The 27,154-nt window shown below is 40.8% G+C and overlaps 1 protein-coding gene across 2 annotated transcripts in view; it reads left to right on the top strand.

Moving 5' to 3' along the window:
* EMB2247 (protein EMBRYO DEFECTIVE 2247) overlaps window positions 1–26,816 on the top strand; it is a 153,714-nt gene extending 126,898 nt beyond the window's left edge. For both annotated transcript variants that reach the window (XM_087676233.1, XM_087676232.1), the window contains exons 10-27: window positions 7,640–7,715; window positions 7,858–7,941; window positions 10,535–10,683; window positions 11,494–11,611; window positions 11,699–11,815; window positions 11,954–12,171; window positions 12,275–12,364; window positions 12,450–12,561; window positions 12,668–12,781; window positions 12,878–13,015; window positions 13,501–13,551; window positions 13,685–13,797; window positions 14,351–14,498; window positions 14,580–14,684; window positions 14,785–14,886; window positions 25,599–25,671; window positions 25,752–25,918; window positions 26,032–26,816. In XM_087676233.1, the coding sequence (XP_087532359.1) occupies window positions 7,640–7,715; window positions 7,858–7,941; window positions 10,535–10,683; window positions 11,494–11,611; window positions 11,699–11,815; window positions 11,954–12,171; window positions 12,275–12,364; window positions 12,450–12,561; window positions 12,668–12,781; window positions 12,878–13,015; window positions 13,501–13,551; window positions 13,685–13,797; window positions 14,351–14,498; window positions 14,580–14,684; window positions 14,785–14,886; window positions 25,599–25,671; window positions 25,752–25,918; window positions 26,032–26,163 (2,107 nt within the window). In that variant the 3' untranslated portion in view covers window positions 26,164–26,816. The remainder of the gene's footprint in view (window positions 1–7,639; window positions 7,716–7,857; window positions 7,942–10,534; window positions 10,684–11,493; window positions 11,612–11,698; window positions 11,816–11,953; window positions 12,172–12,274; window positions 12,365–12,449; window positions 12,562–12,667; window positions 12,782–12,877; window positions 13,016–13,500; window positions 13,552–13,684; window positions 13,798–14,350; window positions 14,499–14,579; window positions 14,685–14,784; window positions 14,887–25,598; window positions 25,672–25,751; window positions 25,919–26,031) is intronic.
* The last annotated feature ends 338 nt before the right edge of the window (window positions 26,817–27,154 follow it).

Raw genomic sequence — 27,154 nt, 5'->3', positions numbered from 1 at the left:
CACCACGGATGCGGCATGTGGGGGTCCACTTCCACTTCACCAAAGAGCAAGTTGAGCTACATCCCATATACTTAAGAGTTTGTGCCTTCCTCCAACAACTATGCAAATATATTTATCAAGGTGGTCAATCTGCTGGTATTGCAGTATATTTTATCTAGGATCAGCTTGGGTACACCCTCTCTACTTCTTTAGATTGATGGGGAGAGGATCATTACACCACGGATGCGGCATGTGGGGGTCCACTTCCACTTCACCAAAGAGCAAGTTGAGCTACATCCCATATACTTAGAGTTTGTGCCTTCCTCCAACAACTATGCAAATATATTTATCAAGGTGGTCAATCGGCTGGTATTGCAGTATATTTTATCTAGGATCAGCTTGGGTACACCCTCTCTACTTCTTTAGATTGATGGGGAGAGGGTGCTTCGCTCTAGTTTTCCCTTCCGGTTTGAGAGGGGGTGGCTTTCTTCTCTTAGTGGTGACAGGATGTTGTTTAAGTCTCTTTTTTAGAAATTACTGTATATTGTACTTTGTATCTTCATCCATATCATCAGGATGATATGATTGTAAAAGGGCACTTAGGCAAGTGGACAATTTCCTACGAAAGTACTTTCCAATTGGCACCGTTGCATAGCATTTGACATGAGCATGATCACATGTGCATTGCCTCTTGCATACCTCCAATGCATAGGCATTTTGTTCTATAAATATGCATCCGTGTGCATTTATCCCTGTTCGGTCTTTTTGAATAGTCAACTCTAGATCCACCATATTCGCAGCATTTCACATATCAATCTTTCTTGCTTGGCCTTGCTAGCTTGATTTTCACACATCTTTTTTGCCTCTCCACATACCCGCCATATTTGCTATTCCTTCGTCATTGACATCCAATAGCGGTAGGGATAGCCCATTTATTTTGTGAAAGCCTTTTGGTCTGGCTACTACTCTCTTGTCTGTTACTTAATCAACGGCCACCTTCCCTTTTTAAAACAATCATCATCAAACCCAAAAAAAAAGGGAAAAAAACAAACAACAAAGTTCACTCTGGTTCCATCCACCTTTGCAAGACTTGGTAGGCCACTGGCAGCCGATATGGACTCTTTGTCCGATGCCCTAGCCTCTTTGGGGTGACCATTTGGACTCCCTTGGGAAGATAATCATTGCCTGTGTAGTCCTGGTAAGGCAGCCATCATGCACCCTTTGTTCGATGCCCTAGCTGCTTTGGGATGGGATGTCTTGGAGTAAAAACACAAAAATAAAAACACTTCGAATTTGGGTTGGCCTTCCTTTCTAGCTCAATTTTTGGGCTTGAAAGGGTTGAGCTAACTTAAGCATTACATATTGAATTAGCCACTCAAGCAGCCCCAAAAATGCTTAATAAATGAAAACACTAAATTGGTATGCGGTTCAAGAAATTTTTAAAACAGTAGACGGTTTAAGGGAGTTTTAAAATAGTGTATGATTTTTGCAAGTTTCAGCAGCTATATTTCTATTGCCTACACCCCTTTTGCGAAAAACATCTCAATCAGAGCTTTCCCTTGGTGTCTGCTATTAGAGATTGAAAGTACAAGCATAGGGGGCTATTGTATAGCCTTGGGATTGTCCCAAACCCAAAACCTACTAGGCTCACATACACTAATGTTTGTTCACACTTACTAAGGTCATAGATATGACTAACAAACCCCTAGTCAAAATATCACTGTTGTGAAAGTAAACCATAGAGACAGTAGGGTTTGCAAAACACAATGTGTATATGGCAAACACTGAGAGACAAGAGAATCTTAGAATTCACAGAAGAAGAAGATGATGAACGATGAATCGTTGAATCAAGCTAAGTGAAGCAAGTTGATATAGTGGAGCCAAAGCTCTGCAGATAGCTGCATTGTCTTGTCTGAATCAAGTGGCAGCACGTGTAGGGAATCTATATAGTGAAGAGAGAAAAACGTAGTCCTCCGGCAATACGATATCGAAGGTAAATCGTGAAGGGTGAAGAAAAGGACAGCCAGCTGTCGAGGGAATGAAGCATAGTCCTTAGGAGCTATCAAAAATGAAGGATATGATGAAATCTCTCTTAGATGATGGCTGCTATGAAGGTGACTGCTGAGCAGCCAGTTGGAGAAGAAAATACAAGAATATCTGATGAAGATCTCTCGGTGTCAGTACCTGTAGACAAGCATAGGCAGCCCTGCAGGAGTAAAGAAAACACAAAAATTCAGGTATTTAATGTAAGACTGATTAAGAGGGTGTAAGCTGCTGTAGACAGCCTGAAATTGCTGCAAACACAAGCCTAATGATGACACAGGTGAGGAGGCTGACTCCAGATGATGTAGCCAGAGTGCAAATGGATGCAAAAGCCATGAATTGTAATGGCCTCCTCATGGGGTGTTCAGGGACTATATCTACATGTTTGTTGCATTCTTCATCATCCAAGAGAATGACAATCATTTTTCAATACTTCATTTCCCTAGCCACTTTAAGAGTTGTCGTAGTTTCATTGAATTTATCCTCTTTTAGTAGATTGTTGAGGACAGCTTTCTTATCATCATCATCATTTACATGACTTTTGAGGGAAGTAAGTTGTTGAAAGAGAATGATCAGGTGATTGAGGTGTCGTTTTAGAGATTCAAAGGACTATAAGTAATAAAGAGTTGAGTTATTAATGTCACCCCCAAATGCTGTATGAAAACTTTCTAGTACCTCTTATTGTTTTGGTAAGGTCAAGGTGATGGAGGAGATTATAAGAAAGGCCAAGCTCAATGATGGCTAGAGTGCTCTGATTTTCTCGAACATGCTCAGGTTCTTTAGTAGAGATGACTTTTTATATGCCTTCCCGCATTAGGACGAGGTGGATTTTGTCTTTCAATCGAGAATCCTACCTCGGAGAACTTCTTGATGGTGATGCCATATCTTGGCATGCTGATAGTAGATGCCATTGTGTGATTCTTTTTCTTCTTCTTTTGCTGCTGCTGATAACAACACTTACGACCACAAAGGTGAGCAAAGCAGGGTGATGAGTAGATTAAGTGAGCATATTTGGTAGTGATGGCGGGCTAGTGGTGATGTTAGTTGCGCTAGTGGCAAGAAGGCGTTTAGACACGGTGCCTAGGGATGACATGCAATGAGTCAAAGGTGGCGCTGTCAAAGCAACTGTGATGGGTAGTCTGTGGAGCAGTAGAGGCAGTGATGACAATGATAATGTATGGAGGAAACAGGCGACTCACTGATGACAAACATTGCTGGCGTGACAGATATGGGCGCAACTGAAGCCAATCAGCTCAGTGACGGACAGCAGTAGCAGCAGCAGCAGTAGTAGTAGTAGTGGGTGTACAAAGGGAAACTTGGGAGATGGAGTTGTCCTACCTGTGAGCTGAAGAATTGCTGTAGCTATGACTCTAAACTAGCAATACTTCATGAATCTACTTGGATCACAATAGCCCATACTGATGACAAACATTGCTGGCGTGACAGAGATGGGCGCAACTGAAGTCAATCAGCGACAGACAGCAGCAGCAGCAGCAGTAGTGGGTGTACAAAGGGAAACTTGGGAGATGGAGTTTTCCTAGGTGTGAGCTGAAGAATTGCTGTAGCCATGACCCTAAACTAGCAATACTTCATGAATCTACTTGGATCACAATAGCCCATTTTAGATAGAGTTGCGCATTCTTGGTCTATGTTTTATGAGCTTATTCAGGATCAGGTTTCACTTGATATAGCTGCTAGTTTGGAGGTTGATATTCATGAGGATGAGGTGACAAATGTCTTGTTGCATTTACCTAGGGACAAATGAAACTTGCCTTCCACTCGGAGAGGGTGGTAATGACCTGATTAATCAACAACTACAACAAGCATAAAAGTATGGCTAAAGGTTGAAGTACATTGGGATCGAACTTGATCTCCTTGAATCTTCATTACATCTTGCTGTCTATAGCAACCAGCAAATTTCACCCCAAACTTAACATTGACTGGTTGCCCTCTTGAAATTTTCTGAAATCCTCATAGTTCAGCTGCTGAACTTCAAGTACTCGGTCCTGAATTTTGAGCACTCTTCCCAAGGTGATTGGTCAACCCTAATTTTTGCTATAAATTACGGTTTAGCAATAGAAATTCTTCAATTTGGCTATGATCTCTTGAGGGAAGCTATGAATTGGCTGAGAAAATAGAGAAGAAGCTAGAGAGAGAGAAATTGCAAAGTTTCATCACCAAAAGTGGCTGAAATTTAATGCTACCCTACTATAAATGGCTGATTTACTGCAGCCCACTATCAAGAAGAGCCCCACATGCGGTCATTTGTCCTTGTGAGGCCCAAACTTGTTGGCACTTGCTTGTAGACAGCCTACATGGGTTGTCACCTATCTCCAATAGCCTCCTGATCAGCCGAGGCAGCTCTTTGACACCATCCAATGGTTGTGTTGATCACTAATGGCTGGAAAATTGTAGCAGCAGCTCTCTCTATTCCTCTCCCAACCTCCACAATGTTGGAATGAGGTTTTAGTAGCCTTTCCCTCACTTGCATGGGCAAGTTTTGTCAAGTGGTAGCCTTCTAAATGCATTTTCAACAATTTTTGGCCCGACTAAATTATTTTTCAAAATATTAAATCTGAAAATTAATTTAATTATTCAATCTTGCTTAGAATATTAACTATATCAACCAACAATTAAATTCACTAGGCCAATTTGTGATCCAAGCAATCCTTAGCATTTATTCACCCCTGAACTAGCATTAATTAATTATTTATTTAATGCCTAGTTTCTAATGTCACTATTAACATTAGTGGCTAATGAAATCTTCAAGGTCAAAATTTGACACTAGGTACCACCAAGTACCTGACTAATATAACTTATTACAATTTTTGCGTTTGACACCCATTGACAACTTGGGGTCCTTGGCCTGTCATTGTAAAATAACTAACTTGCACATCACATGTGCAACTTAAATTTGCACATCTGATTAATAACTTAATCAAATGCTAAGCAAAGCATCAAAATATCACGTTTTCGTGACAACAAAAGTTTTGGTTGGGATGATCTTATAAATGAGTTGTTTATGGCCTATGCTACTTGCTTTCAATTACCTAAAGTGGCATTTTCTTGCCCAACTATATTGAAAAGATGGGGTTTGATCCCCCAAAGGTCTCACTTGATATACACTATTAGAAGGGGTTCATCCTCCAAAGTCATGCTTAATGGTGGTGTTACTAAGCCATTTGTTCTATCCCAATTGTCCAAGAAAGGCTGCCCCTTGAGCCCTTTGTTTTTCACTTTTGCAATGAACCCCAATTGAATGGCATGGCTTGGATTGATTTCTAGTGCTGATGTGAGTTTGCCTACATGGAAAATTTTGATGTCTTTGTGGTTGGTCCAAAGGATAATTCATATCCCTAGAGGATATCGTGACTTATGGAGCACTATTACACCATTCTTGTATGATTGGCAACCCTTTCCTTGGTTTCTTTTGGATCATCTTTGGGAGGATTGGAGACTTAAGGGATGGCTGCATTTGGAGCATGCCTCAGTTAATAAGATTTAATATTTGCATACGAAGGACCATGATTGGCTAGCAGGTAAGGGCAATTCCCTTGGGAACTTCACAAAAGCATGAGATGGTGGAAATCAATAATAATGGGGGGTTGATTAAGACAACACACTTTAAATGCAAAGTAATTATTTGGCAAATGTTGGTGGGTGGTCTCCCCCTTGCTTCAATTGGTTTTCAACGGAATATCTCTCATGGCTCTTGCCTCTTTTGCCCTACAACCGTTGAGACTTCTCGCCACAGTTTATCTCCTATCCATTGGCAAGAAAGATCTGGTCCCTTTTATCTGAGATTTGGTGTTATCTGGTGGAACCTATTATGCGTCCCGTGATTGGGTTTTTGATTGGCCTAAATTTTCAGATCTTGTGCAGCCGCACATGAATACTTTGTTTCACTTCTTGCATTTCTAGGGTTGTTGGGATAAGTGGACCACCTAGAATGCCTTGATTTTTTATTTCCATTTTGGTGTGCAAAGTCATATTTCTCGACTAAGAAGTCTCCTTCATTGGCAGCTTGATATTGTGCAACATGAAGGTATCCCCCTGGGATGATTTAGTCTCATGGTATAGGGCAGTAATCAGTTTCTTCAATGATTAATACAATTACCCTTTATGGAAGAAAAAGGAATTCTTGACATATAACAATGTAGATAGATTGATGTGATCCTTAGATGTTTGAATGTACAAGCATAGGGGATTATTGTGTAGCCTTGGGATTCCCCCAAACCCTAACCCTAGTCTCACAGAGACTGAGGTGTGTTCACATGCTAACACACTCTGATGTGTGTTCACACAGAGTTGAACCTTGTGTACATATGTCTTTCTTCAAATAATTAGCCACTCTTTTAATTTCAAGGAAAAAAAGGGGAAAAGGACTTGCTGGTCCAGTGTGTGATGAGATGGGGCACAGCTCACAAGCGATGACAATTAGAAGCTCCTTAAGCTTTTTGTGGAGGACCAAAATGCCGGTGAACAAGTCTCAAATTCAAATTATGGTCGGAGGCTGCAAAAAGCAAGTAGAAATGGACTTGGGGGGAGGGTAGACTTGACTTTGGACTACAAGTAAGATGAGAGACTGTGCAAGAGGTTGGATGGAAGGACATGTGGCCTTTTATAGCACCCTAAGCATGTGGAGATATCTAAATATTGGAAGTGCAACATGAGGAAACTTAGCTTTTGCTACAAGTAGTTATGTTATGTGAAACCTAGCTTGGGGAGTAGGTCTATCATGGAAAATGTGGGATAACATTCAAAGGGTGGCAAACACCAACAAGCAAGGAACTCCTTGATGGTTTACGTGGAACAAGACTTTCTAAATGCCACATTGGAAAAAAAAGGGACAATTGAACTCACAAGCATGGTTCAATCTAGGCAAATCCAAGTGTGCCCAAGAACCAACACTCTGAACTGTTGTTATTAGGTGGAGATAGAAGATTAGTATTTCTTGAGTTCCCAAGGTTACAAAGCACATAAGGATCACAGGAAAATCCAAAATTCTACTTTGTCTTTGCTCGTAAATGGAATCATATAAACTCAGAGGCTGTTTTTTAAAGCTTGGAAGTGCCAGCAATGCACATTAGAGCACAGCAATGATTGAAGACGTGGACAAAAATGGAATGGTGATGAAATAAGTGTTGGTCTTGCAAATGTGTGATTAAAGTAATCCAATCCAGCTCAATTGTATGAAAATGTAACCACTGAGGAAAGGATCCCTTGCTATAGTTTGTGCTAAATATTTCATTATCTCAACCAGCATTTAGAAAAACTTAAAGAAAACAGGGACTGGTTTTTTGTGAACCAAACATTGTGGATTCTCTAATGATATAAATGTACTTTCCAGTCTATATCATGTTGCTTGCAAGTCTATATCATGTTGCTTGCATATTTCTGAGAGTACATCCCTTTTCACTTTTGCTTCATGTTTGGTGTAATCCATTGTTTTCCTTTTTTTTCCTGAACTACTTGCGAGTGCAAATTTTATTTAATTGTGTGGTTAAGATCTGAAATATATTTGCAGTACCACAAGTTTTATTAACTAGTTTGATTATGATAAAAAAAGATAGTCAAAGTACATGGATATGTGAGTGTGTTAAACCATTCCTGTCAGAGATGAATTCTTACCTATAGCAACGACAAGGCCTGAAACATTGCTAGGTGATACAGCAATTGCAGTTCATCCAGAGGTGCTCACAATCTAACATAATCTATTTTCTGTTTTACAGTTCTGTTTCCTTTTTAGTTCTAGCTTATGCACCATCTTCTTTTTTCTTCCCCGCCTCCTGTGAATTCAAGAGTTAACTTTACATGCATGGCTTGAAAATGCAGGATGAGCGCTATGCTAAATATGTTGGGAGAATGGCAATTGTTCCTATGGGTGGCGAGCGCAAGATTCCAATCATAGCTGATGAGGTGAATTGAGCCTTCTTAACTACAGTTGCCATGGCTGATAATTTCATTGTCCCACCCATACTTATTGAGATCTTTGGTATACATGATTTCCTTCAATCATTCATGTATTTCTGTTTTTTTAGCTTACAAGATTAGAAGCTAATAAATTATCAACCCGCTTTCCCTCGTTTTGCTATTCCTCAAACATATTAGTTGTTGTGATGATTCCAGATATATTATGATAGATAATGAGTAAGAAATGGAAGGTAGATTTGTCTTATCTTATGTCTGCAAATGAATTATAGGTTGCCTCATGTTGTTCAAATTCTAGTAACACTTGTGGGCCGCTGGATTTTCCTAATATGTAGACAAAGGAATGATCTTGGGTCCTTATTCTTTGAGAGTCATCTCAGGGATTTCTCCAATAGCACACCAAGGAGTGGATGATGTCTGACTGTATGCCTAAAGAAGTTCTTTCTGCTTATTTAGCTGTCTGCAGCCTGCCCCTAAACATGACGTATGCTGCTAATGACTATGCATTTCATTTTTTTTTTTGTAAGTTTGCTTCTAAGATTCTTCCATCTGTCTTTATCCTGCTTGATGCTTTGTTTGCAAGGGTCTTGAGTGAAAAAAAGGTTAATCATTGTTTGATAGCTACCGCATCTAGACTTAAGAATCACATTCTCATAGATCTCTGTCTGCTCTTCTATGCTAGGGGTTGACTGTGGTCACATCTAGACAATCTAGAGTATGCCCTCAAGCTAGTGATGTGCCATGATCCATCCCTCTGCAGGCAGACAGTGTCAGCATTGGAGGCCAAAAAACTCTGTAGCTAAGAAATATTATTTGGACTCCAAATTTCTACAAATGATTGGAGCACATCTACTTTGCCTCATTACTCTGTCTCTGCACAATTGGCCAAAAAAATAACATAGCAGACAATTCAACACTCTTCCCTCCTTGCCTCCTCATTCCTTTTCTTCTCCAAGATTCCCTCAATAATGTATCAATATGTACTTAAAGGGGCAAATGTTATGGCATCATAATTAATTTTTGAAGATCGGCTCAATCTATTTTGCTTAGTTGCCATTTTCACAAACAACATCATCAGTCTTTTTGCTTGTTGCAGCAATCTTATTTCTTTAACTAAACCTGAAGATCTTCCACCTTTCTGCATACTCAATGGAGCCAGGAGAGAAGTCACTCACAATTGATAAGTCAGTAAAAGCAGCATGTCTTGACCAGCATAGTATATAAGCATTGTTGGGTACAAAAACATAAAGATAACAGGGAAGAGAGTTGAGGGTTATGATATGAAGGGGTTGTGGAGCCAGGAGAGAAGTCACTCACAATTGATAAGTCAGTAAAAGCAGCATGTCTTGACCAGCATAGTATATAAGCATTGTTGGGTACAAAAACATAAAGGTAACAGGGAAGAGAGTTGAGGGTTATGATATGAAGGGGTTGGATAATCACGTCAGTATAAAAGAGACCAAGGTAAAATACAATACAAATCAGGGCGAGTCCAGGGCTCGTCAGGAGCTCCGTTGTCACTTCATACATATCTGGGGCGGCCAGGACCTGTTTTTCGTGATGTAGGCAGGCAGCCCTAGATGGCGATACACCCCCCCTCCATGGCTTCTTGCCCCCATCCCCCCCAAACCGCCTCGAGAGGCTTGTATACATGATGTATTTGTGACTTTTCATCAGCTCCAGCTAGTCTGCTGAGCATGAGCACTCCGTTGTAATCAGTTTTTTTGAGTAATATAATTAGCCACATTTTATTTGCAAAAAAAAAAAAACAATACAAATCAGAAAAAATAGGGAGGTTCATGAACAAGGTGGTGTGAGGAGGAACAAGTTGGGTGGTGTAGGAGGCTGTAAGGCTGGAGAGAGGGGCAGAAGGGACTGGCATGGCAAAATACTCAGCGGAGAGGGGTTCAGGCAACAGAGGGCAAAAGAAAAGTAACTTTGCACTTGCCCATTTACTTGACCCTGTACCCTAGAGATTGGCATCATGATTCACCAGGCCAAGGTTGAAGGGAAAGAAAATTGTCTAATTGCCTGTTTTGTACAGAGTTTCAAGCAAGAGGTATCTTGTACTAAATAAAGGCTGTGAATGTCGTAGTTGTCATTGGAGGTTGTGAAATCTTGCAAAGGTACTGTTACTACCTTGGTTTCAAAAAAGCTACCCATCCATGAGGTGCACAATGATCTTGGTACATTTGTCATTGTGCACAAATATTCACTGCTTCAGCGTCAGAATTTGGGGCCAAACTTATTGAGCTTCCTTGGTTCATTACAATAAGACCAAAATGGCTTTTAGGTCTTAGAGTTCCTTAAATTGAAAACTAATCCACCATAGGTTCAAATGTATTGTAGTCTGTAGTGATCATCATAGGCATGCTCGAGGAAGGTTTGCCATTTTCATGTTCCATAGAGGCTGCTCAATGCAGAGATATTATTTCTTACTTGGCATGTGATATATTGTACTTTTCACGTGTACATCTGCTCTGCTATTTGCAGCATTTATAATTTGGACTGCTTTACTTCAAAGTGGTAATCCTTCCACCTGGTTTGTAGTACAAATGCTAACTGTTTATCATGTGTTTAGCATGTAGATACACAATTTGGCACAGGCGTGCTGAAAATAACGCCAGGTCATGATCACAGTGATTATGATATAGGAATGAAACTGGGCCTTCCCACAATAAATATCATGAATAAAGATGGGACACTGAATGACAATGCTGGTGTTTACAGGTATATTTGTTCTATTTTTTTAACATCTTGTGCATGAGAGGAAATCCAGCTTGTTGCTGTTGCTCTTGTGTATGATAAATTTGAACTTGTGTGATTGTCATGATGCTACTTTTCTTCAGTGTGGTACTTTCCATGTGGAATAAATATAAGGGAGATCATATTGAAGATTGTTTGTTTGTATGTTTACTAGAGGAACACAAGAACTGTAAGGGCCCTGATTGTTTGGATGTAAGTTGGTGCTTTGTTTATATGGTACATTGAGGTGCATGATCCTTGGTAAGCTAGGATGTTTCACCTCGTACAAAGGAAGCTGGCATTTACGCTGAGAACAAAATAGTGGCCATTTATGCTTCCATTCTGACATGCATTTCTAAAAAGTGACAGCCTCAATGAATGGGGGCACAGTAGAGAGCGAGTTGTAAAACTTTGTGGCCTAGCTGTTGGAAAATAGAAGTCAATGAAAATTTTTGACCCCTCTGAACTTCAATTCACATTCCAAGTTGACATAACAAGGGAGCCTTTGGATCCATGCTTATCATCCAAAGAAAAGCTCGCATTCTTTGATGGATAAACTAGTTGCGTTTTCACAAGTACAATCCATCTCATTGAATGTGAATTGAAGTTCAGAGGGGTCAAAAATTTCCATCTCATTGAATGTAACTTTAGAGTCAAAATGAAGAAGTTGGGCTTGAATTGTCTTTAGTCAGCTTATTGTAGGTTCTATAGAGGAAAAAATAAGAAAAGGAAGGGGGGGAGTGCGTTGTTGGGTTTCAATACACATTGCTAATTACTGGTGTTTCATGCTGCCAGTGGGCTGGATCGCTTTGTTGCACGCAAGAAGCTCTGGGAAGACCTGGAAAATGCAGGTCTGGCCTTAAAAACAGAACCTTATACAATACGAGTTCCTAGGTCCCAGCGAGGGGGTGAGGTTGGTGTTTCCAGATTGCAGGAGCAAATTTGCACTTTTGAAATTACAAACTTAAGTTACTTATAACAGCTGTTTTTTGTCATGTAGATAGTAGAACCTCTTGTCAGCTTGCAATGGTTTGTAAAGATGAATCCTCTTGCAGAAAAAGCACTGGAAGCACTTGAAAATGGAAAGTTGCAAATTGTTCCTGAAAGGTTTGAAAAAGTAATAATATGACAGGCCAAATTTTTGTGCTTCCTTGAATATTGCCAAAGATTGATTGTTTAATACTTGGTTGGGACTGTAATAAGCTTAATAGGCAAATTGATTTTACATTAATATGATAAGAATTTCTCCAATCAGACATACAACCGCTGGCTTTCAAATATCAAGGATTGGTGTATAAGTCGGCAACTATGGTGGGGCCATCAAATTCCTGTTTGGTATGTAAAAGGGGTAGAAAACAGGGATTATATAGTGGCAAAGACCGAGGAAGATGCATATGCTATTGCTCAAAGCAAATATGGGGATGGATGTCAACTAGAACGAGATCCTGATGTGCTTGATACTTGGTTTTCAAGGTGATTAAAATTTTAAGCTCACCTAGTTTGTTTACCTTCTGAAGATCTTTGTGAAGCGCAAGCACTTTGTGATCCTCATCGAGAAAGTGACTACTGTGGACAGTGGACTTTGGCCCTTCAGTACATTAGGATGGCCTGATATCAACAAAGAAGACTTTAAAATTTTCTATCCAACAACTGTTATGGAAACAGGGTATTGCCTTCTGCCTTTATTCCACTGTCCAGTGTACACAAACTCTCTTTTTTGTCTGTCTGGTTGACAGTAAGGCATTTGGCAGGCATGATATCCTTTTCTTCTGGGTTGCACGGATGGTTATGATGGGGATTGAATTCACTGGAAAGGTGCCTTTTTCAACAATCTATCTTCATGGACTTGTCCGAGACTCTCAGGTGAGTCTAATGTTGAAGCTATATTCCATAATATTTTCTTCTTTGCAGTACATATGAAACAATGTCAGAATTTCAATCCATTTCAGCAAATTACTCTTGACCGCAGGGACGCAAAATGTCAAAGACAATCGGCAATGTCATCGACCCTCTTGATAGCATAGCAGAGTATGGCACAGATGCTCTGCGGTTTACACTTGCAACAGGCACAGCAGCTGGTCAGGTGAGGCTAGATGTTTCCCAAGTTATTCAATGATCATTCTTTACTCTCTTTTACCATTTACTTTATGCTTTCTATTGCATTCACTGTTTGCTACAGGATGTCAATTTGTCTTTGGAGAGGCTAAATGCGAATAAAGGTTTCACCAACAAGCTTTGGAATGCTGGAAAATTCATTCTTCAAAACCTACCGGACGCTTCAGATGAAGCTTCTTGGAAGGAAATATCTAATGTCAATGTAGGTTTTAATGCTATGATTGGTTGACCAAAGATCTGTGTTGTGTAAAATCTTGATTGATTGAGAGAAAAAATGAAGGGAACCATCATTGTACGATGTGAAGGCTTGACAGTTCAGACCTCACCATCCATGTGTTTTGTGTTTGAGTTTGTTTTTTTGCCACCTTTTACACTAGCCGTACTTGTTGCACAAAAACAGGAGAAAACTCTAATTCCTTTGTAAGTTACTTCTTTGGGTTAGCTGCTTAAAACATGGGTCTGGGTGTTATTTGTTTGGAAATTCTAAAATATAGGGGCACTCGACAAGAATAACGTGTCAAGTTGTCATTCTCTATGAACATTACTCATCATTCTCATCATAACTACATGTAGATGGGTTGAAGTGATAGCTTACAACCTTTCATTACTGACGTTCATGGGTGAATAAGTAATGCACTTCTTATGCATTATCCTTTTAGGTTAATTTTATTACTGTGTCAACTGCAGTTTTCCACTCAAGTTGACTTGCAGCTTCTCCCTTTGTGTGAACAATGGATTGTAAGTACATTTCAATTTCAAAATAAAAGAGAGAAAAATGATTACCTAGGCTACTTCCGAGCTTTTTTTTCATTTTCTGTATTGAACTGATGTGCTTATTATATCCTACCTCCTAAATTTGTATTTCAAGCAGGTTTCAAAGCTTCACAGTCTGATAGATGATGTTACACCCAGTTATGAGAAGTTATTTTTTGGTGAAGCTGGACGAGCTATATATGACTTCTTCTGGAGTGAATTTGCTGATTGGTAAACTTGTTTGTTATTGAAAATAGTTATACTAGTCGTGGAGCATGAGAGCTGAAACTGTGGCTATTTGTATATCTTTTTAGAATATTTAGTTTCCTTGTATATGTCATATCAACAAAATTCTTTTTAGGGTGTACTCAACATGATAGGAATTGAAAATACCAGGATTCTTTTGGGTTAGGCAAGTTTGTTTTTTGAGGGACATCATTGAGATGTTTTGAGAAAAGACAATTCACCTAAAGGTGTAACTTGCTTAAGAGATTTTTGCACACTGCAAGACTATCAACACTTCGAAGAGTTTGAAGCTAGCGGTGCAAAGAAAAAATAGTGTCACTTTCTTTTTAATGCCATGATTAAATAAAACAAGAAACTCAACCACACTTACGAAAGATCATCCAAGTTTTATAACTTTTGAATAATGCATGTGAAAGCTATCATCAAATTAACCGCCAAACCTTGTTTTAGCTACTTTTATGGAGGTGCACCAGGTTTGTAGCTTCATGTGAGTACTAGCATGATTTTCATTATAATGTAGATTTGGCTGTGACTTCAGGTATATTGAAGCAAGTAAAACTCGTCTTTACAAGCATAAGGATGCAGCACCTCCTGCCATTGCACAGGCAGTCCTACTGTATGTCTTCAACAATGTTTTGAGGCTGCTACATCCTTTTATGCCATATGTTACAGAGCAACTTTGGCAGGTGATTAATAATCTATTCGACATGATGGCTTTTGTACAATTATGAACAACAAAGTTCAAAGAGAATTTTACATTTGACCAGGGGGTAGTCCGCAATAAAAAGGCCTTGATTATATCTCCATGGCCTATGTGTAATATGCCTAAGAATCACAAGTCTGTACAGCAGTTTGAAGCATTACAACTCTTGGTAAGGTTGCAGGCAAAATGCTCATCTTATAAGATTCTCTGGGAGTTTACTGTTGTTCTAAGGAAATTTATACAGGGCTGACGCTTATAGTATGATGCAGATTCGTCTGATAAGAAATGCAAGAGCAGAGTACTCAGTTGAACCAGGAAAACGAATCCCAGCCATACTTGTAACAAATGGAGAGATGCAGAGATGTATACAGGTCTGTTTGACTCTCACTCAAACTGCGATAAAAAGTTCTGCTTTCATATTCACACAAGAATGCAAATTGCCTTTCAGCCATTGAGTGTGTGTCAAAGTAAATACTTTCAAGATGACCATATTTTACATGAACTGAGCATTATTACAAGTTACTGTTTCGACAACTTAATGTGTAGCCATTGTTTATTGAGGAAGTTGATTGTTGTAGTCTACATTATTGCCCTAGGTTAATGAGGAGCTGATGGTCGAAGAGCCAAAGACATGCACATGTCATTCAGATAGTGTAATGCCATGCTAGGAGATTGTTTGCCCTTGTGATCTTACTTTGATCAATAAGATACACAAGTGAGTCTGAACTGGTTGGTTGCAACTAGTCCCACATTGGTGTGGACTGTTGGCTACTTCGCCTCTATTTAGCTTCAGGTTTTCAATTTTTTTTTGTGGATTCTATGGATGTTAACAGGCCGAATATTGGCAGCTACTCACCAAATTCGCCACCACTGGCTCTCCTTTATGGACTGTTTTGTCAGCTACAATCAAATGGTCATCGCAATTTGATCATTGAATGGCAATGGATAATAATCCTTAACTATTTGTTTATTGAGTTCTCCAAAATCAACACAAAGCCGGATGTAATTATTCTTCTTCTTCATGATAACCACTAGCGAACATCACTCCGTGTGTTGCACGGGAAATATCAAGCCAACCTTACATAATGTCTGTGATTCTTTAAATAGCCCGTTCCTTAACTCAAAAGGTACATCGACTTTCCTGAGCCTACATAAATGGTTCTTGTGACTGTAGCCAGCTTATGAGAACCCTGTGTGTGTGGCTGCATGGTCATGTGCAAGTGTGCAATTTGCAGTTTTGTATTCTCAGTAGGAAAAAGTATGTTCTAAAGCCATGGAGCCACGTGTTGTGTTCAACATGAAGTGCAAGATCTGTGGACCCACAATGAATTGCTAAATGTCCTTTCTCAAGAATCGACAGCTTCACCCAAAATGCAACAATCTACAAGACTGCTGAATTCTGGACTCTGGAGAGTAATGGACTTGGTAAGCTACATAAGAGACCCAGACAAAGGCATTCTCAGGAACAAAAGAGAAAGAAAAACATGTTGAATACTTTTAATGACTGCATCTGCAATGCAGCAGCCTCATCTCACTGTAGCTTTTGGTCAGTTTTTCATTTAATCATTTTTGTTTTCGGAAAATAAAGTTAGGCTAACTATGTTACTTGGAAGAAAGAATACAACAAAGTATAAGTGCTCAATAGCTTAGCTAGAGTTGAATGTAAACCAAACTCAAATGAATGCAAGGTCTGGCAGGACTAGGGAGGTATCATATCACTAGGGTTTACCATCATGTAGTGCAAAAATAGGCTCTGATAAACCATGTATGAAGGAACAATTGTCAAAGATCCTACTAATGTTGAGAGTCCCCCTGAAGTTGCTCCCAATGGCCTCAGTGGTAGTGGATAATGGATGACCAGATCTCCACCAGAGTGACGTATACAGAAAGGTTCTCTCTGCTGAATGTCAGCTGGCATGCTTTCAGAATGTGCAACCTTGCGATGTTCCCAATAAGCACGCACACCTGCAATCATGATGTTGAGGGTTCCAGTACCTATTGGCTGGCAATGCCTCCAAGCCCACCATTGCACACGAATCATGCTCAATGATGAAGATCATGTCATGCATCTTTGCCTCATACAGTAAATGGGGTCCCTGTGACTGACTGACTGCTTGCCAATAGAAGGCTCCCCAAGTAACTACCCAAGGCTAGGCTTGTCTCAGCAGAGGATACTGCAGGCTCCTCCACTCCATACCAGCTATGCTGCCTTACATGACCTCAAACAGTGATTTGGGGTCTCATGCATTTCTGCAGGCAATGCTGGCAAGCCCCATCATAAGGATTTGGGGATATGCCTCTATAGTATCTCCACTATCAAACTGTGAGGAGCCAGGTTAGGGTAGACCTCTCCAACCACCCACCAATGGGACCAACCTCTGGAGTCTACACCCCCCTACCCTGCAGTTCAGTCAACTTACTGCTATGCTGAGAACTCTCTCCTCAATAAGAGGGATATACCACTCTTCACCTGTAAGAGCTCAATGAAGCAGACAAGGCTATCAGTGCTAGATGAAGGATCCAAATAGACAGAGCATGCAGACAAGATCTGCACCTTTGACACTAAACAATGATTGATATCCCTGCATGCACTCTTACATGTCCTCGTAGCTCAGATCCTGACCTATGTTTGCACACTTTACCCAGGTCAGGAGGATAGTCGATTCATTAGAACTGCTACATTTATGAACAAGTGATTTAAGTAATCCCAGCTGAGAGGGTTGCTATCCTGGGCCACTCTCGTCATCATACGTATTGTAAAGAAGGTTACCCAGATCTTCCTTCCCAATACAAAACCCTAGATATTTTTGCTTAATCTCTAGTTTACAAAACCATTGTTGTAACCAAATGTCATGGGTAGATCTTTTGCAAAAGAGTCCGTATCATGATGTAATGCCCTGCTACAATGTGACTGCAGACCCTGTGATTCTGTCCTTGTGGGTTGATGATCCCATAATAAAGCCTCAATCACTGATGGTGGGCTTATACTCGGACCACATGAAATCTGCAGCTTGATATCCAGACTTGTGGCCTTGAAGGCACTAGTCGGGATGCCTTGTGACAATGATCTACTCAAATACTGAGGAATGGCTAGCCAAGATCTCCATGTTTATTACTCTCTTGATCTTAGGGACCATGATCCTCACCTTCTGTACCCTTCTGCCAATCACCGAATCTGGGAAGGATGCCAGTAACACAGTGCTTCTGTACCCTTCTGTGTGAGTGCGCGGATAGCGGAAGCGTGAAGATTTGCAGCAGAGAAGTGAGCAGGTGAGTGAGAGTGAGAGACCGAGAGAGTACGAGCTGATTTGGGTGTACCAACAAATGTGTTGGTACACAAAGAATAAAATGTATTTATACTTAGGGCCCATAAGGGTGCATTCACATGTACAACATAACAATACACGTGTAAAATACACGGAGGTGAATAAAGGACCTTTACATCCCAACAACCTCCCACTTAAAGGTCCGGAGTGAACCTTTAACCAACTCCCACTAGTCGTATGCAATGCTCATGCTAAGCCTTGCCTAGACTTTTAGTGAGAACATCTGCAGGGTTGTCTTGTGTTTTGATCTTGGTCAATGTGATGAGACCATCTTCCAGAATATGTCTGATAAAGTGATATCGCACATCAATATGCTTTGTGCGTGAATGATACATGGCATTTTTAGCCAAATACACAGCACTCTGGCTATCACATCCCAACACTGGAGTACTTATAGACATGCCGAGATCCTCCGCAAGACTGCTCAACCATATAGCTTCCTTAGAAGCTTCAATAGCTGATATGTATTCAGCTTCAGTAGTACTCAGTGCTACGATGTTCTGCAACCTGGAGCACCAAGAGACGGTCCCTCCAGCAACTGTAAAGACATACCCGCTAGTGGACCTGCGAGTGTCTAAGTCACCTGCCATGTCTGCATCACAATAACCCTGCAGATTAAGTGCACCCTGCCCATAGCAAATACATTTTCTTTGTGTACCCTTTAGATATCTAAGAATACACTTGACAGCCTCCCAATGTGGTTTGCCAGGATTTGACATAAACCTGCTGACAACTCCCACTGCATGAGCAATGTCTGGACGAGTAGCCACCATGGTATACATAAGAGAGCCACAAGCTGATGCATAAGGGACTCCCTTCATAGCATTGGCTTTCATGTCATCTTTTGGGCTGTTGGCTTTACTAAGCTTAAGGTATGGAGGTAAGGGTACTGCGAGAGGCTTAGCTTCAGCCATGTTAAATCTGGCCAGTACCTTTTCAATGTACTTTTCTTGAGATAAGAACAGCAATTTCTGCGTTCTATCCCTACAAATCCTCATGCCCAATATATGCTCTGCATTCCCCAAATCTTTCATGGAAAAAGCTGATTTCGGCTGATCTTTGAGAGCATCCAAGCTAGTCTTTCTTTTCCCAGCTAGCAACATATCATCCACATACAAAACAAGTATGATAGGGCTGCCATCTGTATCCTTTTTCATATACAAACAATGATCTGCATGGTTGCGTGTAAACCCATGAGAGAGCATAAAAGTGTCAAACTTTTTGTACCACTGCCGTGGTGCTTGTTTCAGCCCATATAAGCTGCGTTTTAGTTTACACACCAACTGCTCTTTTCCAGGAACTACAAAACCCTCGGGCTGTTTCATGTAGATCTCCTCATCAATGTCACCATGCAAAAAAGTTGTTTTCACATCCATTTGGTACAGCTCTAAATCCAATACAGCAGTGAGAGCAAAAAGCACACGTAGAGTGGTCATCTTCATGACAGGTGAGAAGACCTCCTGGAAGTCAATTCCTTCCTGCTGTGTATATCCTTTGGCAACCAATCTTGCCTTGTATTTGGGTTTCCCATCAACTGTCTTTACTTTGTAAACCCATTTGTTTGGAAGAGGCTTTCTTCCTTTGGGCAACGACACAAGATTCCAAGTATCATTAGCATACAGAGATTTAATCTCTTCCTGCATAGCTAGCTCCCACTTATTGCTGAATTTGCATGACTTGGCCTCTTTATATGTCAGAGGCTCACCCTCATCAGTAAGCATCACATAATGCAAAGAGAGATCATACCTATGTGGCTGCCTTCTTAGGCGTGTAGACCTGCATACCCAATGATCTACATTCTCAGGAATCGGATCTACATCTGGAGGCATGTTATTTTCAGCATTTATTGGCTGCCGTAAGCCATTTTCAGCATGCTGTTCATGCTGTACAGCACCTTCATTTTCATTTCCAGCACCTGCATTTTCATAATCAGCAAGTCTATCTTGCTGTCCATGACCTCCCTGTGCTTCTATTTGCTGTCCATCATCATCTAGCTCAAAGATAACCGGCTGATCATCAGTTTCAGCCTGTGGTACACCACCATGAGGCTCATCATTTGAGGTAATAGGTGGCTGCAAATTCTGAAATTTGACCTTTTTCGTGTCTTCATCAGAGGCTAAAGTACTTTTCAGCACCTTTGCCTCATTAAACACAACATTACGGCTGCGAACAATTTTCTTAGACTGAGGTAGCCTCACTCTACAGCCAAATTCACCCTCATCACCATAGCCCATGAAAATGCCTTTGGTGGATTTCGGGTCAAGTTTATTCCTCAGCTCATTTCTAACATGCACAAAAGCATTATAGCCAAATATTCATAAATGGTCATATGAGGCCGGTTTGCCTGACCAAACCTCCTCAAGGATGCCGTTATTTAAGGACCTATTTGGAGAGCGGTTGCAAATGTGAACCGCGGTTTTAAGTGCCTCTCCCCAAAATTCATGAGGGAGATTAGCAGTGGACAGCATGCACCGCACTCTCTCACATAGGGTCCTATTGTATCTTTCAGCCACACCATTTGAAGAAGGGCTGTAAGGGGCTGTAAGCTCCCTCTTGATTCTATGCAAGTCACAAAAGGACTTAAATTCATTAGATGTGAACTCACCCCCATTATCAGTTCTCAAGCATTTCAACTTTCTACTTGTCTGAGTGGTCACGAATGTATGAAAAGTTTTAAAAACAGCAAACACTTCACTTTTCTTTTTCAACAAATAAACCCAAATCTTCCTGGAACAATCATCAATAAAAGAGGCAACGATTTCACAGGCATGCTACATACATCAGAATGCACTAAGTCCAAGACATTTGACTTACGGGAGACACCAGAGTAAAAGGAATTTTTCATTTGCTTTCCAAACTGACAGTCATTACAAAAATCAAGTTTAGAGCCTTTTTCATCAAACCTCTTCAAAGAGGTAAGGACATCAAGTCCTTTCTGGCTCATATGGCCTAATCTCTTATGCCATAACTCCAAACGACAGCCAATTTCAGCAACTGCAAGAAACTTGCCATTCAAGGCTTTACAGTGCAGACAATACAAAGTGCCCTTCTTGGTTCCTTTAGCAATCAGCATGGAACCCCTTTTTAATTTCCACAAACCACCACCAAACAGTGTGGTGTAACCATGCAAGTCAAGCTGTCCAACAGATAGTACTCTCTTCTTGATGCCAGGCACATATCTGACATCTTTCAACACAAGTTCTTGCCCATTATCCAAAGACAAGTGTATGGTGCCAATCCCCTCAATGCTGCAAGCATGATTATTTCCAAGGTAAAACCTTGCTATAACAGCCTGCATCAAAAGTAGCAAAGCACTCCAAGCATGGAGTCACATGGAAAGAGGCACCAGAGTCTACAATCCAAGTCTGAGTGACACCATCATCAACTGACAAAAGTGCATCAATCACATCAGCCTTGGTGATCTGCATATCCTGCATGTAACATACAAGGGCATCATAATCCACTGCACATAATACATCAGCCTCTGTATCCGAGAGCTTCTCTATGACAACACTGGAGGCCACATTGGCCTTTTCCTTGCCTTTGCTTGCCTCAGATGCATCTGTCTTTTCCTCTTTCTTCTTTTTGTCTCCTGCATTCTTCTTTCTCTCTTGTTCCTTCTTGTAATACCTGCAATCAGGCTTCTTGTGGCCCTTCCGACCACACTGATAGCATGTAACATCACTCTTTTCTTTTCCTTTGCTCTTGCTCCTGCTTCTCTGTCCAACATTTGCATTTTTCTTTTCAGCCCTGCCTCTAACATTATAAGCTGAGTTGCTGCCTTCTCCACTAGACTTACGTCTAATTTCTTCATTCAAGATCGAACCCCTCACACCATATGTGAGATTGGGGTTATTACTGAGAGAAACAACCAAAGTCTCCCAAGAGTCAGGCAACGTCATGATCAAAAAGATCGCCTTCAACTTATCATCAAAATCCAAATTAGCATCCTTGAGCTGATTTAAAATACCAGTAAATGCACTCAAGTGCTCAGCTGTAGGCTTGGACTCATCCAGCCGCATATTCACCAACTTGCGCATTAAATGCACCTGATTAACAGGTGTGGTGATCTCATAGGTAGTTTTCAACTTCTCCCATATTGCATGACCAGTGTCTAAACCCTTAATGTCTGTCAAAATGTCATCAGTGACACCCATCTTTATATAAGCCATAGCCTTTTTATTGACTTTGGCCCAATCTGCCTCAGACATTTGTGCGGGTTTATCCTTCTGCAAAGCATCCTCACAATCCTTTAAGAACAATATGCCCTGCATACGATCTTTCCAAAGATCAAAACCCTGACCATCAAACCGTTTGATTTCCATCAAACTCTTAATGTCAGAGCTGGAAGAAGTTGCAGCCATTTTTATCACAAGTACAAGTGTAAATGCACTGAACTGCAAGAGCACAAAGCTAAATCAGCAAATACACTGCTGTTCTTGCATAACCAGCAATAATCCTCTGCTGTTTTTACATAAACCAGCCACTGCATAGGCAAATAATGCAGAAATTTATCAAATTCTGCACAAAATCCCAAATTTCCAGGTCCAAATGTGCGCAAATGTCAGCCAAACTGACTCAGCTGAGCAAAATTACATCAATACATGAAAAGCCCCAATTTTTATTGGTCCAATGCCAAGAAATTTTACTCGGATGAGCAAAATTCCAACAAATTTGGCAAAATCCCCAATTTAATTGAGGTCAATGCGCACAATGTCTGCAATTTCTGACACAGATGCCACTGTCAAGTATAAACAATATCAAATCTGGGAAAAGCCCCAAATTTCCAGGCTCAAAATTGCACAAATCTACAAACTGTTCCTACGCGCATGAACCGAGGCTTGTGTAAGTGTGAAAAATCACACAAATGATCAAATAAACTGTCGTGACCTGGTTTTTCAGGTCAAATTTGACTGCCGCCTATTTGCGTGAGCTGTCGCCTGACAATTTTGACCTGCCACTTGCTTGCGTGAGCTGTCGCCTGGTCATCGCCTGCACTCGCAATGAAAAACGACCTCTCCCAACTGTCGCCTCAGCTGTCGCTTCACTTTCGTGAACTGCCGCCTGCAGAGAAACTGCCGCCTGCACTCCTGTGAGCTATCGCCTGCAGTCGCCTGGTCAAGAAAAACCTGTGTGAGCTGTCGCTGGTCAGACACGACCTGTGTGAGCATGTCGCTGGTTAGACACGACCTGTGTGAGCCTGCCAGGTCAAAAACGACCTGTGTATTTCGCGCGAGCGAACACTGAAGATGCCTCGCACGGACTCTGAGGAGCGCGAGCACCTTAACCGAAGCTCTGATACCAGTTGTGAGTGCGTGGATAGCGGAAGCGTGAAGATTTTCAGCAAAGAAGTGAGCAGGTGAGTGAGAGTGAGAGACCGAGAGAGTACGAGCTGATTTGGGTGTACCAACAAATGTGTTGGTACACAAAGAATAAAATGTATTTATACTTAGGGCCCTTAAGGGTGCATTCACATGTACAACATAACAATACACGTGTAAAATACACGGAGGTGAATAAAGGACCTTTACACCCCAACATTCTGTACCCTTCTGCCAATCACCGAATCTGGGAAGGATGCCAGTAACACAGTGCTTAGGAGGCATCTGAAGTCGTCCACCAAATGGTGGCACTCAATTGCAAGGTGTGGAAAGAGGAGGGTGACAAGGTGCCATGGAAACTTGTGGCACACTAAAACTAGAGAATGTAAAGCTGCTATACCATGGAATCATGTAGATAACTCCTTTCCCAGAGATCATATGTGAGTTGTGGACTAGCGCTTGTGCTGCTTCCATGGAAGTCCGAGTAACCATGAAAATACCCAATCCCATCAGTGTGGCCTCGACAATGCATGAAGTGCCAATTTGAAGGCAAGAATGAAGCTATTCGTGGAGCTGAGCCTAAGAAGGCTAGAGTTGCCTAACATGGTTCTCCCCATACTCCATGTCCAGACTGTTAGTAGTTGCTCCTCAGAAAGAGCAGTGCACAATGAGGGGACTGGGCAGGACTAGCAGGAAAGCACAAGGTTCAGGAGGCAGTACGGAGAGAGGCAGAATGAAGGTGGGAAACAGCACAGAGGTGAGATAAAAGAGGTGGAGAGGGCAGTGCAATGGTGGGAAAAGCAGTACCAGAGGTCAGGGTCAATGGCCACACATGCTTAGTAACACCACCATTTGTCTTTCCATTTAATGATACAAATTTACATGGTAAAACACACCTAGTGCTATCTACTGTTTATAAACGTGACCTTTTGACACCCCAACTGAAGTGTTAAGTCACATCATGAATACAAGCAGCTGTTTGAAGTTTGAGTTTCACATACCTTCTCAGCATTCAATGCCTCTTTCAACAGGTCAAGCTACATATGATATTTGCTTTCTTTCTGTCGTGGAGCACAGGAATATTGACACACAGCTATAACATGGAAAACCAAACTTTTAAGATGATGGTTATCAGCAAGGATGTGTGAATCAAAAAGATCTGCAATGTACATAGGAACCTACTTTAGGATTTTGCATTGCAAGAATACTCAATTACTGATTTTCCTAGAAAAGGAGCAGCTCTTTTTCCCACTTCATGTGCATGAAGAGGAGATGGAACGTCAGGAGGGAATTAGGAGGAACACTGCTGGGAGGTACGGAGGCAGGAAAATTTGCACTGAGGTAGATGATGTGCAGGCGATAGGGGAGCAAAACTAAAGCTCAAAGACTGAAAACTAAAAACTAAACCAAGATAGCTGCAAGAAGGATCGAAAGACATACTTGAATGCACACCACCAGTAAAATCCAGTCAAATATGTGCCGTGTGTTATTAGCTCAAACCAACTTGTGTTCCACATCATAGCTTGTTTGCCTGTCTGCTGCTGCCTGCTGGTCATTGTATTTATAGCTTCTGCCATTCAGATGTTTTCTGTCAAAACTTTTAGACATGGGCAGAAAATATGTGCAACCTTTCAAGTTGTAGGAATCAAAATATAATAATTTCTGACAAGGTAATTGATTTTTTAATCGAGAACAAGGCAAATGAAATTTCGAAAGTTTCTTTTAAGATATTTTATTGATTTTTTATATTCTAGCTTTTGGTCAAAAAACAAGCCAATTGGTCAAATTTCGTGTTTTTTGGAAATGTTTTTGGAGGTAAATAGAAATGTCTAAAATATGAAAAGAAACGGGGAGCCTACTTGGTTGTCACAGGAGGTAGAGCGGAGTTGCACAGAAAGGCACACAAAGGTGCAAGGGAAAGGAGGGTGTAAGTAATTCACTTTGTTAATGAAAGTTGCATAAACACAGAGAAGAGGTCACAATAGAGCCATGAGAGAGTATAGATAAGGGGGGAAACAGCTCAGAGGGTGTCATTCAGTTGTACTACTTGTCATATGAGTTGTTGTATATGAAGTTGATATGCATTGATCACATCATGACAAATTTTTATAGTTGTTTGGCAAGTTGTAAATACTTTGAATGCCTGATCATTGAGCCACATAGTATAACTGGGCAACCCATTTTCACTCTCGCACACATACTTCAACAAATTTGTGATTCCTGAGAAATTTGGAGGTCTATTGTTTAAGGGGTCGATTGGCTAGATTCCCCCAACCCACAAGTCCACATGTTTCAATCCCATTTTCCTGTAACTCTGCAAAACGTGAGAGTTATACAAAATAGGGGTAAATCCTATATCAGCTCCTTATTGCTGTTCAAAATGTGGTTCCAAATGAAACTCTATTGTGCACCAGTCTAACACCAGTTTATTTGCAGGGAGAGAGAGCTGTGTTAGTTGCATTGTCAAAGTTGGATTCAGAGAGTCTGCAAATAAGGGAAACTATTCCAGGTATAGGAACCTAACCTTTTTCTGTTCAAGTTGCTTGAGTTCTAGTTGCTGACTGGCATGGTCTTGGCATTCCATACCAGTTGGTGCAGACAAAGCAGTTCAACTGGTAGTATCTGAGGAGCTTGAAGGTTATCTTCCCTTATCTGGTATGGTGGACATTGCAAATGAACTGCAACGATCGTTGAAGCAAGCAACAAAGCTCCAGGCAGAGTTTGATGCCCTGTCAAAGCGACTGTCCTCTAGCAATGTAACACTCTCTTTGAAACTTTCAACTTCCTCTTTCATGCAGATAAGTTTTTGTTGAGTTAGTTTATTCTGAAGTTGCAGTCTATGAACCTCTACTCTATCTGGAATTTTCAGTTTGTGGAGAAGGCTCCAGCTTCTGTAGTGCAGGAAGCTCGCCAAAAGGCTAACGATTTGGAAGAGCTCCTCGTGAAAGTCAAAAGACGAATAGCTGTCTTAGAATCCATGGCAGTGAGTCCAGCAAGGTGACTGATGATAAACCTAAGCCAGGACAAACGCGCCAGATGTCCTTCTCAAACAGGCATTCAGTTTTGACTCGCATAAAGATAACAGCCACTGGCAATCTTCTTGTTCACATATTACAGCTTTGTGGGAAATGCTTCTATATTGCTAACAGAATCAAGATGATTATACTCCATCAATGCGACGCATGTCTTGCTTACCAAGCTCTTTCAGGGTGAAGGAACTATTGAGCAAAATGCTTCTCTATTCTTACCAGAATCAAGATGATTATACTTCATCAAGGCGACGCTTACCAAATTCCAAAGGAGCCATCCTTTTGGAGAATCGCCTGAAAACGAGGCAAACCTACAGAAGTTGTACAGAAGATACGTTCAGCAGATGTACACCAACTCCTAAAACATGTCAAGCTTGTGACATGTCTCTACAGGAGCTGAAGTCATTGTTATATTGCTCTGTAACATTGTTCTTTCACTGGAAGCTAACGTTATTCTTGTACTGGAACCTACCTGATTTTGTGATTTCCAAGACAAACTGCATCTTAAAGATCGCAGCTATTGAACAATATTACTGTAAAACCTGTGTTTACATCACCTAAGAAATGCCCAAATGTGTATGCTAGTGAGAATTGTTTCAGTCAGCATGTGCAAAATTTGATTTGATTTTCGTGTGTGGTGCATCCACTTTACCAAATTTAGTCCCCTAGTTCTTTGAAATACAAATAGTTCTAAGGGTAACAAGGGAACCCGAGGCTTAAATCTTGAAAAAACAGCTATAAAGGCTTTCAAGGTTATAGGCTCTTTTCAACGCTCTGAATGTTATTTACTAAAATATAAATGAAACTGCTCATGTTTGACAATTATAAAGCCTTGTGTGACAGACTAGCAATAATAAAGGTGCAACCTTGTGTGACAGACCACCCTAAATTTAAGATGGTTGCATGTGTGACACAAGCACCTTAAATTGAAAAACTAAGGTGCAACCTTTTAGTGCAAAATGG

The sequence above is a fragment of the Lygodium microphyllum genome, chromosome 4 (assembly GCF_053477565.2).
Source record: "Lygodium microphyllum isolate KBCC chromosome 4, Lygodium_microphyllum_v1.1.10, whole genome shotgun sequence".
In the NCBI taxonomy this organism is placed as follows: Eukaryota; Viridiplantae; Streptophyta; class Polypodiopsida; order Schizaeales; family Lygodiaceae; genus Lygodium; species Lygodium microphyllum.
This window is presented reverse-complemented; position numbering and strand designations above follow the sequence as displayed.